The sequence below is a fragment of the Dreissena polymorpha genome, chromosome 14 (genome assembly GCF_020536995.1).
Source record: "Dreissena polymorpha isolate Duluth1 chromosome 14, UMN_Dpol_1.0, whole genome shotgun sequence".
Taxonomy (NCBI): Eukaryota; Metazoa; Mollusca; class Bivalvia; order Myida; family Dreissenidae; genus Dreissena; species Dreissena polymorpha.
This window is the reverse complement of record NC_068368.1, coordinates 9,991,013-10,007,153: the sequence shown is the minus strand read 5'-3', so window position 1 is coordinate 10,007,153 and position 16,141 is coordinate 9,991,013. Positions and strand designations below refer to the sequence as shown.

General features: G+C 36.7%; 1 protein-coding gene across 1 annotated transcript; it reads left to right on the top strand.

The window, feature by feature from the left end:
* The first annotated feature begins 540 nt into the window (after positions 1-540).
* On the top strand, positions 541-15,283 carry LOC127859068 (proteasome subunit beta type-4-like). The gene is made up of 8 exons (XM_052396479.1): positions 541-707; positions 3,097-3,223; positions 5,107-5,186; positions 6,832-6,978; positions 9,666-9,747; positions 11,510-11,626; positions 13,983-14,071; positions 14,825-15,283. The coding sequence occupies exons 1-8, from the start codon at positions 595-597 to the stop codon at positions 14,835-14,837; spliced, it is 768 nt and encodes a 255-aa protein (XP_052252439.1). The 5' UTR covers positions 541-594; the 3' UTR covers positions 14,838-15,283.
* Positions 15,284-16,141: the final 858 nt, after the last annotated feature.

Sequence of the window (16,141 nt, the reverse complement as noted above, 5' to 3'; positions counted from 1 at the left end):
GATAAGGGGAGGTAACCAATCTAACGACACACGACCACTAACTAAAAAGACGAATGCTTCGGTTATTGTAGGAAAATATGTATGAAATATCTTCGTCACAATCGGCTCGGGGCGCTAATTTGTCTTTGTTGCATTTTATGAAATATCGTCTTCAATGTATAATTTTCCTTGCCTATGTTGTGTTATTGTAACATATTTTATCAATATATTAAAATTTAACACATATAAAAAATCGTATAATCTCGCTTTAAAAAAAAAATTGTGAATAAATTGCAGTGTTACGAAATTTAAATAACTTCTCGAATTGAGCAATTATGAAAATGCAGATCGCTTGGAGAGAACATGTATATGGCGATTATTTTCCTTGCGGGACGATTACACGATACGAAATATGCTACCTACTGCTCCCCAATCTCCATGCAGAGTTGTCGTTCCTTGCTCTCACATACATATGCTGGTTCTCGTCAAATCACTGCGCGGAGGTTGACTGCTCCCATTCACCCAAATAGTTGGCGACTACTTTAGATATAGTTGTGTGTAACTTTCAAGAAACAAAAGCGTCCAAGCGATACAGATCGTTACTTCCGCTGAAAAATGGAGTCTCTGTTGCCGACAGAATTATGGAGAAATGGACCGCAACCGGGTTCATTGTATAATTTTCCGGGTGGAAAAATCGCAGGGCACAATGAACCAGTGAAAAGAACAATGTAAGTACCACATGGGTTCTGAAATGCGTACTAATATCAAAGAACACGGGAATGACTATGCATCTTTCATGTGTTTTCGCGATATTTCATTGGGACACAATTATTTTTTTTGGTGTCGTCTATTTTTTGCCATAACACACGTATTGATATAAAAAAGCGTAATGCCATGTTTGACTTAATGCATTTTCGAACGTTGATCTTATGAAAAAGTTTTACTTTGCCAGTAAACTAGTCTCATTTATAAGACGCGCAAAGAATTTAGAGATACTTTTTATATGGGCTAAATTCTTTGGAACGTCTCATCGTTGAACGACCTTTTTTGTGATGGAAACCAGAAAGTTTAAATTTTCATCAATTTGCGTAAAATTGCAAAATAACATTACCAACTCATTCAATTTTAATTCAGAAGTCCATTTGTACATCAACTATTGTCGAATCGAAGTTAGAAAGGCATAAATTCTTCAGTTAAACTTCTGCTTAAATCGCAAAACAATCATTGACCTGTAGCCATGTCATGAAACTGATTTAAATATGAACCAATCAGAAGCAGGCATTACAGTGTAACGTGTACGCGCAATTTTATTTAACATGAGCTTTTAACACCGACTTTTACCTAGCTAGATCTAGTATGCTAATCTTTGTCGATTTAATAAGCATATGTTCAAAACAGATATGGTGCAGTTTCTATTCACTGTTCGAAGTTTCAGCAAGTGTTTATGCATGTCTTTTTCGCACCTCTGTCTGTGTTGTTTTATGTACATTCTACGTTACATAGGACGGTATACTGTACGATCTGTATCAATATTATTTATGTACAGTATAAAAATAAAAGATGTAATTTATTTCAGAACTTTTTAATTGTCATTTTAGAAAAAAAAAACATTGCTAAATTAATCCAGAAAAGTATAACATCGGTTTACTATGTAACGCGCTGCCCTACAACAGACGAACGCAAACTGTTTTTTACGCAGTTTATTCTTCCACTTTAAACCAGATGCTTTACATCGAGGTCGTGTTATCGATATATATCTACACAGCGAGCGAATCGAGAGATATTGAAAAATTGAATAGTGGTTGGATTTAAATTGCTCAGGCGTTCAAAATTCAAAGTGTCATTACATAATTTTTACGGAACATTATCGAGAAATGAATTATCTACACAGGTATGTAAATATTATTGCAATCCGTTGATATTAAGTGTCTTATATCGGGTCTTGAATGTTGCGCACAAAATCCTTGCGCAACAATATAGACAAAGAACGAAATATTCCCACCATAAATTTGGTCTTTCCCCCTTTGTACGCTCCAAATATTACCCATATAAAAAGTAGCTTAATATTTAAGAGCGTCAAAAATTTGGACTACCAGTAAACTTAACTCCATTTTGCAAACACTTGTTTCCATGACATACATTCTCCCTGCAGATTTGTAAATAATATTTGTTTGTTTGTATCTTAAATGTATTTTCCATTCTTATTTGACAGACACAATTCATTAATACATTGAAATCATTATATATGTCGTTTATTTGGTCAGGGCTATAGATAACTTTTGGGGTATATTGGGTAATTCACCCCTTGTTTTTGACAACAATAGGGTTTTTCTAAATTCAATAGTTTAAGCAAAAATTTTCACCCCCTTCTTTTGAGCTTAATTGGGTTTTTCACCCCCGGATTTTTTACTCAATTGGGTAATTAAGGGAATGAAATATATAACATAATAAAAATCTACTAAGGTTACTATATTATTTATACAATTGGAATTCAAAAAGGTACCTGTACATAACAAACAATTACTGAATTTCTGATCAAAGTTATTCATTTTTGCGTTGAATAAGACCAAGTTCATGCAAATTGCTGCACAAATGATGAAGTGATGGCTGTTCAAAGCGATGCACCTCGTTTTCGGGTCATTTTGAGTTAAATACCTTGAAAATGAAAGTAGAAATTGGATGGGTCTACGAATAATTATCATACTACCCCAAAGATTGATAATCGCTGGAGAGACTGTCTTCTTTTCTTTATAGGACGGCATATAATCTATGCGGTGCATTTTTGTACAGAAAATAACCAGTCTAAAACATACGTCCGGTGTTCGTAAAAATTGCGTTTCGTGACGCAAGGTTTTTTACGGGAATTACGTTATTAAATTTGTATTTGCGTTTTTGTACACTTTATTTTTAATTTAATTACGCTTTTGGTTATTTGAATTGCATAATAACGCAAGTAAGCTTGTTATCTATAGCCCTGATTTGATTGTTATTTGTAATTTTCACACTTCTCCATTGTTGTCCATCTTGGATAATGCAGATGCGACAGGTGTGTATATAAACGTATAATTGTATTTGTCCTGCCTCATTTATGAAACATTAGAAAATATGTCATTACAGGTACCCCATTGTGACAGGCACGTCTGTTCTTGGCCTGAAGTTTAAGGATGGGGTGGTACTCGCTGCAGACAAACTGGGTTCTTATGGCTCCATGGCAAAATTCAGAGATCTGACCAGGTTATTGAAGGTAAGTTGATAGACTGTCAGCTTAGCTGGTAGAGTGCCATGGAATTGTTTCGGTTTCAGCCCTTCACTGGGCACTTATTTTCTCCCTGGTTTTGCTTCAGTTCTAGGAAGACTGTGCTTGATGCATGTGCATGAAGTGTTTTCAAATTAGCCTGTGCAGTCAACACATGTGTGCCTTAAATGGATTTTTGTTAAGAAGGAACCTTGCTTTAAGCAAAAAATACTATGATAAAAGCAGACTGCACAGGCTAATCTGGGAAGACACTTTATCCACATGCATACTAAGTTTTACCAGAATGAGGCTCAAATATAGTGACAAGGGAGGTGTGGACCAAAAGGTTAATGGAGTTGGAGGGTCCTGTAGCGTGGGTCAGAATCAGCTGCCCATTTAGCGCACACAATTAAGAAACAAACAATTTCTATTAAAACGGACATGGATTAAATTATCTCGTTGGTTTTGAGTAGTAATGTTACTTAAAACTAAAGTATCACTGTGATCCATTTATATGAACATTAATTTTAATGCATTTTCATGATGTGCAGTAATGTTCAAACAGTGTATGTATTTATGCTTTGTAAAATCTGTAAAAATAAAATAACTGGTTTTAATTTCTTACATAACTTTATTAAGCAAGACCAGATATTGACAGAGGTTAATCTTTTCTATGGTTTTAGATAGAGTTTACCAGGGAGAATAGTGTTGATCTTACTGTAAGTGGTTATTTGTTGAAAGTGTCAAGACACTGAAAATATGATTTTAATGCATTATTTACAGACATTTCAATATGACTCATTTTTTTCAAAATTTTGAAAAGTTCGCGACTCATTTTTCACAAAGTGAGGGGGCCAGGGCCACTTCATAAAATCAGGTAAAAAAAGCCCTGTCAACATCATCATCATCAGTAATTGTATTGTCTTTGAAGTGCAGGCATCGAAAACTTGCAGTGTTTTTTTTCTCACAATTTTGGGAATGGGACCGGGTCACTTTGGATTGGGACAATTCACGGCGTTTTGAATATAATTATGAAAACAGTGTTATTGTTGTTTTGCTAACAAATTCTTCAAAATTGAGGATACAAGTGTGTCCAGTATTATATTTACTAAGAAGGTTGATCTTATATGGATGGAAGATGAACAAAATATTAAGATCTTAAAAAAATAATAATCTTTTTTGAAAACCTTCCATTGGGAATGTATTGCTCCCATTTGGTAAAAATATATACTTAAATCTGAATGATGTCTAGGACAAGTTCGAATATGGGTCATGCCGGGTCAAAAACTAGGTCACAGGGTCACTTAGTTTTAAACATTGAGCATGGTGTCAGCTCTCTAATTCAAGTAGTTTTCATCAGAGCTTAACCAAACTTGGTCAGTAGTTGTATCTAGATGATGTGTAGGTCAAGTTTGAACATCGTGGCCTTGCGGGGTCAAAAACTAGGTCACGTATTTTTAATATAATATACACAATAATATTATATTTGAACTTGATTGGGCCATGAAATACAAACCCAACTGGCTTTTATTTCTGTGTGATTTATCTTTGGCTAGCCATAAGCCACCTATAAAAAACACCATGTGTGAATGCCTGATAAAATCAATAATGGGCCAATTAATTGCTTATAAGGTGTCGAACACAACACTGGTTCACTAAAGAAGAAAAAGTGTGATGTTAAAAGGGGCAATAAAGGTATTAGCAATTGTAAGTCTTAAACAGCAAATTTTATTGTGAACTTATAGAACGTACATTGTTTAATGTCGGGACAATTGTCTTATATTGTGACGCCAGGAAAAACACCCCAAAAGTGGGCCTGATTACTGAGCACGGGACATTGGCATGTATGCCAGACACTCTAGATTCATAAGAAAACTGTCCTCTGTTTACAGGTCAACGACCAGACAGTGGTGGGGGCTGGCGGAGATTATGCTGACTATCAGTTCCTCACTGAAATAATTGAACAGAGAGTGTAAGTATCCGTTTCATTTTTAGCTCGTAGGTTTTTCGGAGAAAACGCAAGGTATTGTCATAGCCAGCTCGTTGTCTGCCGTTCGCATCGTGCTAAACATTGGCTCTAAAATCAAAGAGCTTTAATCTACAACTTTGAAACTTCATATGTAGCTGCACCTTGATTAGTTCTACATGCCACACCCATTTTTGAGTCTTTTGGTCAAAGATCAAGGTCACTGTGACCTCTAAAAATTTTTTTTTAATAAGCTTTCATTTATTCAAAACTGCACCTGCAGCCGAGCATGGCACCCGTTATGCGGTGCTCTTGTTAAGACAACATTTTGAACGCTATGAAAGTAAAAAGCACTTTTAAAACCCTAGGTTTTCAGCCACATTCCCAATTTAAGAAAGGTATATATTTTTCTCAAAGGGGACCAAAACATTCCCAATTGAAGGTTTCTCCCCAAAAAAAAAATGTTTTAGATATCAACATTTTTTTCATCTCCCATCCAGCTATATAAGTTCAACCTTAGTAAATATAATACCGATAAAACTTTCATTCTCAATTTTTAAGCATATGTTACCAAAACAATGACAGTTCTAATTTCCCAATTTTAGTCAAAACGCAGTGAAATTTCCCATTCTGAAGGGACCTTGCACCATTCCCAAAGTGGTGGAAAAACCCACTATTGCATGCTACATACTTTATAGTCTAGAGGGTAAACTAGACTCTTGACAAATCTAAATACTGTTATGATACCATTTTATGTATGTTACATGTCAGGGCTTTTTTTCTTCTTTTGCTCAGGCCTTACACAGGCCTCTTTCCCCTTAGAGTTTTTTTAAATGATGCAATTGTTCCCAACTGCAAGCTTATTTTGGGAATTTTTTCCCCTTTTAAAGTTTTGTCGATAATTTTTTCTCCAAATTGGAAGGCTGGGCCCTTTCTGCTAATCCCCAAAAAAGCTCTGCATGTTTTTATGGAAATTAATAATGAATGACAAAACTTTCCTTTTGTTTGCACTGTTTTGTTAGTATAAAGCTACACACCACGTACATACATTGTATAAACATAAAACATTGATTATGAGTTAAGAAAGGCTACAAAATAGCTCTTAGTTTTTGTAAGTTGCGACACATTTTTATGTCCCCCACCACTATAGTGGGGGACATATTGTTTTTGCCCTGTTTGTTGGTTTGTGTGCTTGTTTGCTCCAACTTTAACATTTGCCATAACTTTTGCAATATTGAAGATAGCAACTTCATATTTGGCATTCATGTGTATCTCATGGAGCTGCACATTTTGAGTGGTGAAAGGTCAAGGTCATCCTTCAAGGTCAAATATATAGCTTCAAAGCGGCGCAGAAGGGGACATAGTGTTTCTGACAAACACATATCTTGTTTAAAATAGCAAAAATGGATGGGGAAATAATACATACATTATATATATATATATATATATATTAATGTCTAGTTTCCTAAAGTACTTTTCACTAGCACCGTCAGACTAGATGTGTGAATCAATGAAATTGCTCATAGGTAGGTCATTTAACAAGGGCAACCAACATACTACAAATGGCAGCCCATCTGGTAAAACAACTGTTAGAAGTTTGTTTCCTTACCAGAGTAATATGTTATGTCAAAGGGCATCATCTCGTTTTCAGTATCGAGGAAGAGTGTCTCAATGACGGGTTTGGGTACACGCCAAGCAGTCTGTTCAGCTGGCTGACGAGGGTCATGTACAATAGGCGCTCCAACATCAACCCACTCTGGAACACCTACGTGGTGGCAGGCTGGCAGAAGGGGGAAGGGTGTGTGCATTGCAGTACTCTTTAACTTTCAAATGTGTCTTGTTCTGTAAAAGCTGGTCATAATGCATGTGCGTAAAGTGTCGTCCCAGATAAGCCTGTGCAGTCCGCACAGGCTAATCAGGGACGACACTTTCCGCCTAAACTTGATTTTCGGTAAGGAGGGACTTCCTTGAAACTTCCTTGAAACTAAAAATACCATTAAAGCGGAAAGTGTCGTCCCTGATTAGCCTGTGCAGACTGCACAGGCTAATCTGGGATGACATTTTAAGCACATGTATTATGCCCAGTTTTATCAGACCAAGACACATATTAAAATGAGCCACCTTCTGGAATAAACTTGACTTAACACCTGTGTTTAAAGTTTTGTTCCAGATAAGCCTGTGAACTTTGCACAGGCTATTCAGAGATGGCACTTTCTTCTTATGCATTTAGCCCAGTTTTTCCAGAACATGTCTCCTTTATTTAACCCAATTGCATTGAAAGCCTAAGGCAAATGAGACATTTTCAAGTGCATGTCCTGGGTAGAACCAGTACTTGATTTCTTAAGAGTAGACATAGAGAAGGCTTCTAGAATGGGGATTTAACCTGAGACATCCTGATCCTGGTCATATGACAGACACCATATTGAGTATGCTACACTTTGGAATAACATTGGCTAGAAAATTTGTATACAAGCGCAAGCAGAACTCCAAGTAAGGTTTTGTGAAATTCTTAACGTTACTACCAGATTTTCAAAAAGAATTCTTAACTCTGAAATTTTATTCTTAACGTTACTACTAAGTTTTGGAAAATAATTCTTAACTTTTCTAAATGACTTAAAAATATATAATAACGGCTATTTTAATGCAAAAAATCAAAATAAATATACTGGCAACTTTATTTATACGAGTTCATCAGTGTCTATTCAGTATTTTACAATTTTATTTTTCAAATACTTTCATATGCCCAAACTGTGCTTAGATTGCATGCCTTTGATGAATTTTTACATATTTCACAATTAAAAGGGGTCTCCCCTTCAATCTTTTCAACAATTAGCCACGGGAATTGTCCCTTCCACTCGTTTAATGTTTTTTTTGTTTAAGTTTGGACCCGTCTTGTAGCGTTTGTTTTAGCTTTTCCGACTGTGTCGGCAATTGAACATACAACATCGTATAAGATCTTTTCGATAATGTCTTTCTTAACATTCAACTTGACTCACTTTGCGTACAATATGTTAAAAGCGTGTTTTTGCACGCTTTGCAGTTTTTTTAGGACGCTCTCTGGGCGCCGCCAATTTTTTTTATGTCCCCCACTATAGTAGTGGGGGACATATTGTTTTTGCCCTGTCTGTTGGTCTGTTGGTCTGTCTGTCTGTTTGCGCCAACTTTAACATTTTGCAATAACTTTTGCTATATTAAAGATAGCAACTTCATATTTGGCATGCATGTGTATCTCATGAAGCTGCACATTTTGAGTGGTGAAAGGTCAAGGTCATCAATCAAGGTCAGAGGTCAAATATATATGGCCAAAATCGCTCATTTTATGAATACTTTTGCAATATTGAAGATAGCAACTTGATATTTGGCATGCATGTGTATCTCATGGAGCTGCACATTTTGAGTGGTGAAAGGTCAAGGTCAAGGTCATCCTTCAAGGTCAGAGGTCAAATATATGTGGCCCAAATTGCTTATTTTATAAATACTTTTGCAATATTGAAGATAGCAACTTGATATTTGGCATGCATGTGCATCTCATGGAGCTGCACATTTTGAGTGGTGAAAGGTCGAGGTCAAGGTCATCCTTGAAGGTCAGAGGTCAAATATATGTGGCCAAAATCGCTTATTTTATGAATACTTTTGCAATATTGAAGATAGCAACTTGATATTTGGCATGCATGTGTATCTCATGGAGCTGCACATTTTGAGTAAGGTCAAGGTCATCCTTCACAAGGTCAAGGTCATCCTACAAGGTCAAACATCATATAGGGGGACATTGTGTTTCACAAACGCATCTTGTTGACAGATAGACTCACTGTATATGCCGCTTTTATTGAAAAAAATGCGCTTTGTTAAACAAACCCAATGACCATTCTATATAAGCACCAAAAACTTCTTTAATACGCGAAAAGAACTCACTAAAAATCTATACAAACCGATGTAAAAATAATATTCGTAACTTGATTTTGTTATTCTTAATGGTATGACAAGATTTTAAAATAAATACGTAACGGACTTGAAAATAATTCGTAATTACGAAAATACGACTCTTATCTGGAGCTTGGTACAAGACTTACTATGTACAGGAGTTGACAAGTATTAGTGGCCAAACAGCTATTAGTCTCTTTAATTTGTTGAGGTGGGTCTCTTATATTTTCTACCGAAATTCACACATTGTCTGTATACCAGTACTTATTTTTATCAAACAAGGGTGTGCAATGGTGGTCAAAAGGCTAGTTTCTACCATTGTGTATACTGCTCTAAAAATGACACAAACACGTGGCTATGTTTGAGATGTTCTATACCACAGCAATATTTATTGATAATCCATATGTTATGAAAACTGCTTTATTTAATGATTTAATAAATTGTTATAGTCAATTTAATATTTTAGTAACAAATTAACTTACTTAGCTATTAGCTGTAGCTATTGACGATTGGTTACAGTAACATGTTAATATAACAACTTTTCCTATATTTGGTTCTTGACAGGTTTCTAGGGTACGTGGACAAGATAGGTACAGCTTACCAAGCACCAACCATAGCCACGGGATATGGAGCATATATAGCACAGGTAGGATGTACAGTATCCCCACGGGATATGGAGCATATATAGCACAGGTAGGACGTACAGTATCCCCATGGGATATGGAGCATATATAGCACAGGTAGGACGTACAGTATCCCCATTGGATATGGATCATATATAGCACAGGTAGGACGTACAGTATCCCCATGGGATATGGAGCATATATAGCACAGGTAGGACGTACAGTATCCCCATGGGATATGGATCATATATAGCACAGGTAGGACGTACAGTATCCCCATGGGATATGGAGCATATATAGCACAGGTAGGACGTACAGTATCCCCATGGGATATGGAGCATATATAGCACAGGTAGGATGTACAGTATCCCCACGGGATATGGAGCATATATAGCACAGGTAGGACGTACAGTATCCCCATGGGATATGGAGCATATATAGCACAGGTAGGACGTACAGTATCCCCATTGGATATGGATCATATATAGCACAGGTAGGACGTACAGTATCCCCATGGGATATGGAGCATATATAGCACAGGTAGGACGTACAGTATCCCCATGGGATATGGATCATATATAGCACAGGTAGGACGTACAGTATCCCCATGGGATATGGAGCATATATAGCACAGGTAGGACGTACAGTATCCCCATGGGATATGGATCATATATAGCACAGGTAGGACGTACAGTATCCCCATGGGATATGGAGCATATATAGCACAGGTAGGACGTACAGTATCCCCATTGGATATGGAGCATATATAGCACAGGTAGGACGTACAGTATCCCCATGGGATATGGATCATATATAGCACAGGTAGGACGTACAGTATCCCCATGGGATATGGAGCATATATAGCACAGGTAGGACGTACAGTATCCCCATTGGATATGGAGCGTATATAGCACAGGTAGGACATGCAGTATCCCCATGGGATATGGAGCATATATAGCACAGGTAGGACATGCAGTATCGCCATGGGATATGGATCATATATAGCACATGTAGGACATTCAGTATCCCCAGGGGATATGGAGCATCTATAGCAAAGGTAGGAGTAGGACTTGCAGTGTCCTTGAGTGTCTGCCAGCCATCAGGCAATACCAGTCATACACCAGGAGTGACAAAATATAAAAAATATCTAACATGAGACTTGAGTTCACGAGACAAGGAACATGTAAAATATACCTTGTTGGTTGGGTAAGGCCATTTATCTCTGTTTACTATATAATTCAACCTGACTTAGCAGTCGCCTGCTTTAAGGGATCAGTCTATATTCAACCAACAAAAATCAGTCTTTATTACTCCTGAGTAAACAGTCAACTGTTATAAGTGGCCAGTATGTTTTTAACCAAAATCCATTTTTCACATGTTAAGCGTTCGTGAGGCCATCAAAACATAGTGCGCAAAGTAAACACTGAATTAGATCTACATTGTTTTCTCTCACCTCTTCTAACATAAGAGAATATTGTACAGACAAAGAATCTGATTTTGGTAACTGCACTTATATCCAGATCATAAGTTACAAGTAATCCTAATATGGGAACTTAATTGCACTGAACACTCAATACTTTTGAAACTATACATGACCAAAACCACCAGTTTATTATCATTTGTGGCAACTTTAATACAGTTATTAATTATAACAATCATTATTACACTGAACACTCAATGTTTTTCGAACACTATAATTTGACCAAAGCAACCAGTCTATTATTACCTGTCGCAACGTAAACAGAGTTATTATTTCATTACACTGTACACTGCCACTGACTTCAGCCATTGCTGCGAGAAGCCCTGGAGAAGAATCCCAACATGACAGCAGAGCAGGCTGCAGAACAGCTGGACAGGTGCCTCAAGGTGCTCTACTACAGGGACGCCAGGTCACTCAACAAGGTGAGATTTAAGGGGGGGGAGGTGGGGGGGACAGGTGCCTCAACACTTTGACAAGATGAGGTCAGGGAGGGGGGGCGTTAGGTCACATGGTGAGATCGGGGAAGTGGGACACATTTCAGGAGCCGCAGTCTGGGAAAACTGGGTTGAATGCAAATGCATAAAGTGTCTTCCAAGATTAGCTGGTGCAATCCACAGAGGCTAATCAGGGACAACTCTTAACACTTTTTAGCTCACCTGTGCACAGCAAGCTCATGGTAAGCTTTCATGATCGTCTGTTGTCTGTAGGCTAAATTTTCCCTTTTTACACTCTGGAGTCCACATTTATTGTCCGGTCTTCATGAAACATGGTCAGAAGATTTGTTCCAATGATAATTCGGACCGTGTCGAAGAATTGTTCCTTTTGGTCGAAAAACATGGCTGCCAGTGGGTGGGGCATTTGTCTAGTACAATTTGTTCTAATGATATCTTAAATAAGTTCAAAAATGGCTCCAGGCTGTTGCAAAAACATGGCCGCATGGGGTTGTAGCATTTTTCCTAATATGGCTATTGTAAAACTTGTAAATTCTCTAAGTCACATTTATTGTCCAATATTCATGAAACTTGTTTATGTGATATCTGGGCTGAGTTTGAAATGCAGGGCTCGACATTAACGGTAGTCCGATTGTCCGGGACAACCAAATTGTTAGTCCAGACAAGTAAATAAAGAATTTGCTAGTCCCATGGGACAAGTGGTCGTTATAATTTAAACGACAAAGCGCGAGATATTCGTATAATTCCGTGTGATACTACACCGTACTGTTCACAAGGGAAGCAACCCTTAACATTTTTCTTTGCCAAGATAACAAGAATATTCTCCCTTGTAAAGAATATGCATTTTACGAAACCGGTACACACAGATTTTACAGACAATTAACGTGGTGACCTCATCTCTATGTATAGAATAATTTTTCGACAGCATTCCCATTTGCTGTTTGTTTTTGTTAGTGCAATGTTGTCTGCTTAAAAATGTCTAATCTGCTTTCCTTTGTTTTTTTGTCTTCAAAGTCACAAGAAACTTTAAAAAAAATACCTAAAGGTGGCCAAGAAACAAATTGTAATTACAAAAAAAACTTTTATGGTGGAAAAACACAAGTTTTTATGCTCCCCCTAAATTCTTGTCCGAGCTATTTCTCAGCAACTAATGACCGGAATTCAATGAAACTTTATAGGAAGCTTCACTCCCAAGAGGACATGTGCATGTTATTTGTGGGTTCTGGTTAGATGATTTATCTAGAGAGTTATGGCCCTTTGAAATTTTTAAGTTGCTAAACCATCCATCGTATTTTTTTGTCCAAAGTTATGCCCCTCAAGACGTTTCCTTTTATCTGAATATATAGTGCAATATTGTGACAAAAAAAAACTTTGGGGAGCATCACCCGTCTCCGACGCTTTCTTGTTGTTAGGTATTATAGCTTTGTATAATGTTTAAAAATCAATAATCTCAAGTTTTCCTGATATTATGGTCAGTTCTTTTTGTATTGAAATTGCCTACAATTATGTTAACATGTATTTTGAACAATTAAAGTCTTTATGATTTGAGCATTTTGTATTATTTCATTGTTTTGCAAAGTACTTAGCAGAATAAGATATAATGGTCAGGACAAGTGGCTTTTTGGTCAGGACAAGTGAAATTTTGGTCTACTTGTCCGAACGGACAAGTGGCTTGAAAATTCAATGTCGAGGCCTGAAATAGTTCCAGTTCATTGAAAAACATGGCTGCCATATTCACTAAGCTCATTAGGGAAAACTGAAGAAAATGCCTTTAGTTTCTGAAATTCTTTCGGCTCTGGCTTTTTTTATTACACTGTTTTTGCATCAAATTTATCTAAACAAAACAACGTCCAAATCAATAAGTCAAATCTTGGTTAAGTGCCATATTCTTTCAAATCCGCACAACCGAAACTAGAAAGCGGACTATTTTGTTGCTTCAGTTGTTGCAAAATCTTATATAGGATTAACAATCTGATCTTCAAAAAGAAAAAAAAACAATTGTACAATTGATTTTTTTATTTTGCATGAAATTTCATGTTTTTTTGCAAAAATGACTTTTTTGTCGACATGTTAAATTTGTGGATTACTGATTTTGATACCCCCACAAAAAAAACGACAACTTATGTCAGTCATTTGCCGATGTTTGATCATTTACTTCTGTCAAATTGTCACTTGTCTGTACATGCTCTCGGAAACCATGGACAATGTGCATTTACTTCTGTCAAATTGTCACTTGTCTGTACATGCTCTCGGAAACCATGGACAATGTTGCCCATGAATTGTCACCCTTCCTGTTAGTGCTCAATTTGTTCTATCACTATTACAGTATGACCTGGCCATCATTACCAAGGACGGTGTTGAGATCCGCTCTTCAATAGTCTCCAAGACCAACTGGGAAATAGCACACATGATCAAGTAAGTGCTCTTGCTGTGAGAATATGAGCCTCATTCTGCCAAAACTTGCCGTAACCCTTGACCACTTAGATACTTAGTTTGTTGCATGTGTATTCCTTTAGAAAGTTACATTTAATTGAATACTTTTCTTGCCATATTCAAGTTTTAAAGGCTTCATTCCCAACTCTAAGATACTGATAAGCAGCAAACATCATAGAACCTGAACAGACTGCAAGTTACTCGCGGGCTGGACTTGCAGGCTGTTCTGGTTTTATGCTGGTTGCAAAAGCCATTTTCACTTTGCTTCTTATTGGGGAAAGGGTTAATGCATGCGCTAAGAGTGTCATCCCAGATAAGCTGGAGAAGTCTGCTCAACTTTGCTCTAATTTGAATCCTCTGAATAAATTGTATTTTCATTCTTCAAAGCATGCTCACAAATTTATTTCACTGTGCTTAATACAAGTTTTGTCAAATGTACCATGTCTGAGACATGTTATTAGTAAATGGGTCTTATGCTAAACAGTGCAAGCCTAGCTCCAGGTCACTGTGCCCATTCGTGGATTCTAGTTAGGAGCTACCCTGTCTGCAAATTAGATAAAAGACGGCACGAATTAGCTTCCTGGTCTTGAGCTACGCTGGATCAGGCAGCATAGAAATAAGATCTTTTTTGCGTGATGCGGCTCTTATACAATTAAGTCCACATAATCAAATACGTCTAGTTAGACACCTGATGTGACTAAAACGTGAATCTGAATGAATGTTCATGTTTTGCAGGGGCTACGAGTAAACAGAAGAAGATCTCAAGAAATTGTTTGAATATGTACTGAGACTCAATTGTGATATGAGGTGGTCATGTTCATCAAATGGGCTGTTAAAGTACTACATTTTAAAGCAACACAGACATGAACATGTGTTAAAAATTCTTTGTTTATAATGTGTCTAGGCAATTCTTATGACTTTTTTTCTTTTTTGGAACCAGAATTGAAGAATATTTTTTGTCCTATATATTTGTTGCCTGTACTTGGCTGTTGTCTGAATGAGGCATGAATCTGTTACCAGTTTGCGGTCAACATGCAAGACGCTCTCAAGTTCAGTGAGAATTTAAAAGAAATTTACAACTGTCGCAAAAGTCCATTTTATATTTGTGTTTGCCTTACAGTGCTCCTATTTTATTAAAGCACAAGTTCTTTAGAATATCTTGAATGTGAAATAAATTATTTGTATTGATACAATGTCTCTTGACTGTTGTGTTTGGTAATTATTGTACATGTATTTTCGAGCCTGTTTGCAGACAGCTTGATGAAACTTGCACAATACTGGATTGATGCATATGTGTCGCAGACAGCTTGATGAAACTTGCACAATACTGGATTGATGCATATGTGTCTTGCCAAGATTGCACAGGCTATAACTTGATCATTTTTCGGTTTAATTTTATTTTTTACTCAACACAAATGATCACCATCAGGATACAATGTGTCTAGTGCTAAACCAGCCCTGTGTCCATTGCTCAAAAGTCAAGGTCACATTTTAAACTCAAATATCTTGCTTATCTTTTCCTTTGTATAATAGACCTGACAACAAATTTTACTTACAGCATGTTTTTTGCTTACAACAAGAGATTAACATTGAAATGTTCCTACAATTAAGGACATGTTTAAGAATGAAGTAAAGTAATATAAGTAATTCAACTGTCATTCATTGACTGGTATTTTCAAGAAAGTTTCTTCAAAAATCATATTGTTTTTTGGGGGATATAATGTTTTGATAAGACAAGTTTCTGCTTGGTTGGAAATGTGATTTTGAAGTATTCATCCTTGACAAACTGCTTCACATGTATCAAGTTTACTTTCCACTTTAAAGTTTGCATATTGTCAGGCCTGAAAATATTGTCAGACTTTAGGGCACATCAGTTGTATGAGAAACTAGCAAATTCATTGAATTGATATCCCCTCCAATATCTCAATTTTGTGATGGACGGACACTACCAATTCTATATCCCTCAGGTGTCAATTTTCAGGATTATTCCTGAATTCAGGATTTAAGCCCTCAAGGAAAACTTTTGATATTGATATAAATCAGAGGATTGTT

Excerpts from the sequence above, each read along its gene's own strand:
- LOC127859068 (XM_052396479.1), top strand. The coding sequence starts at position 595 with ATGGAGTCTCTGTTGCCGACAGAATTATGGAGAAATGGACCGCAACCG. Across the intron at positions 6,979-9,665 it reads GGCTGGCAGAAGGGGGAAGG|GTTTCTAGGGTACGTGGACA; the intron begins GTGTGTGCATTG and ends GGTTCTTGACAG. Across the intron at positions 11,627-13,982 it reads ACGCCAGGTCACTCAACAAG|TATGACCTGGCCATCATTAC; the intron begins GTGAGATTTAAG and ends TCACTATTACAG.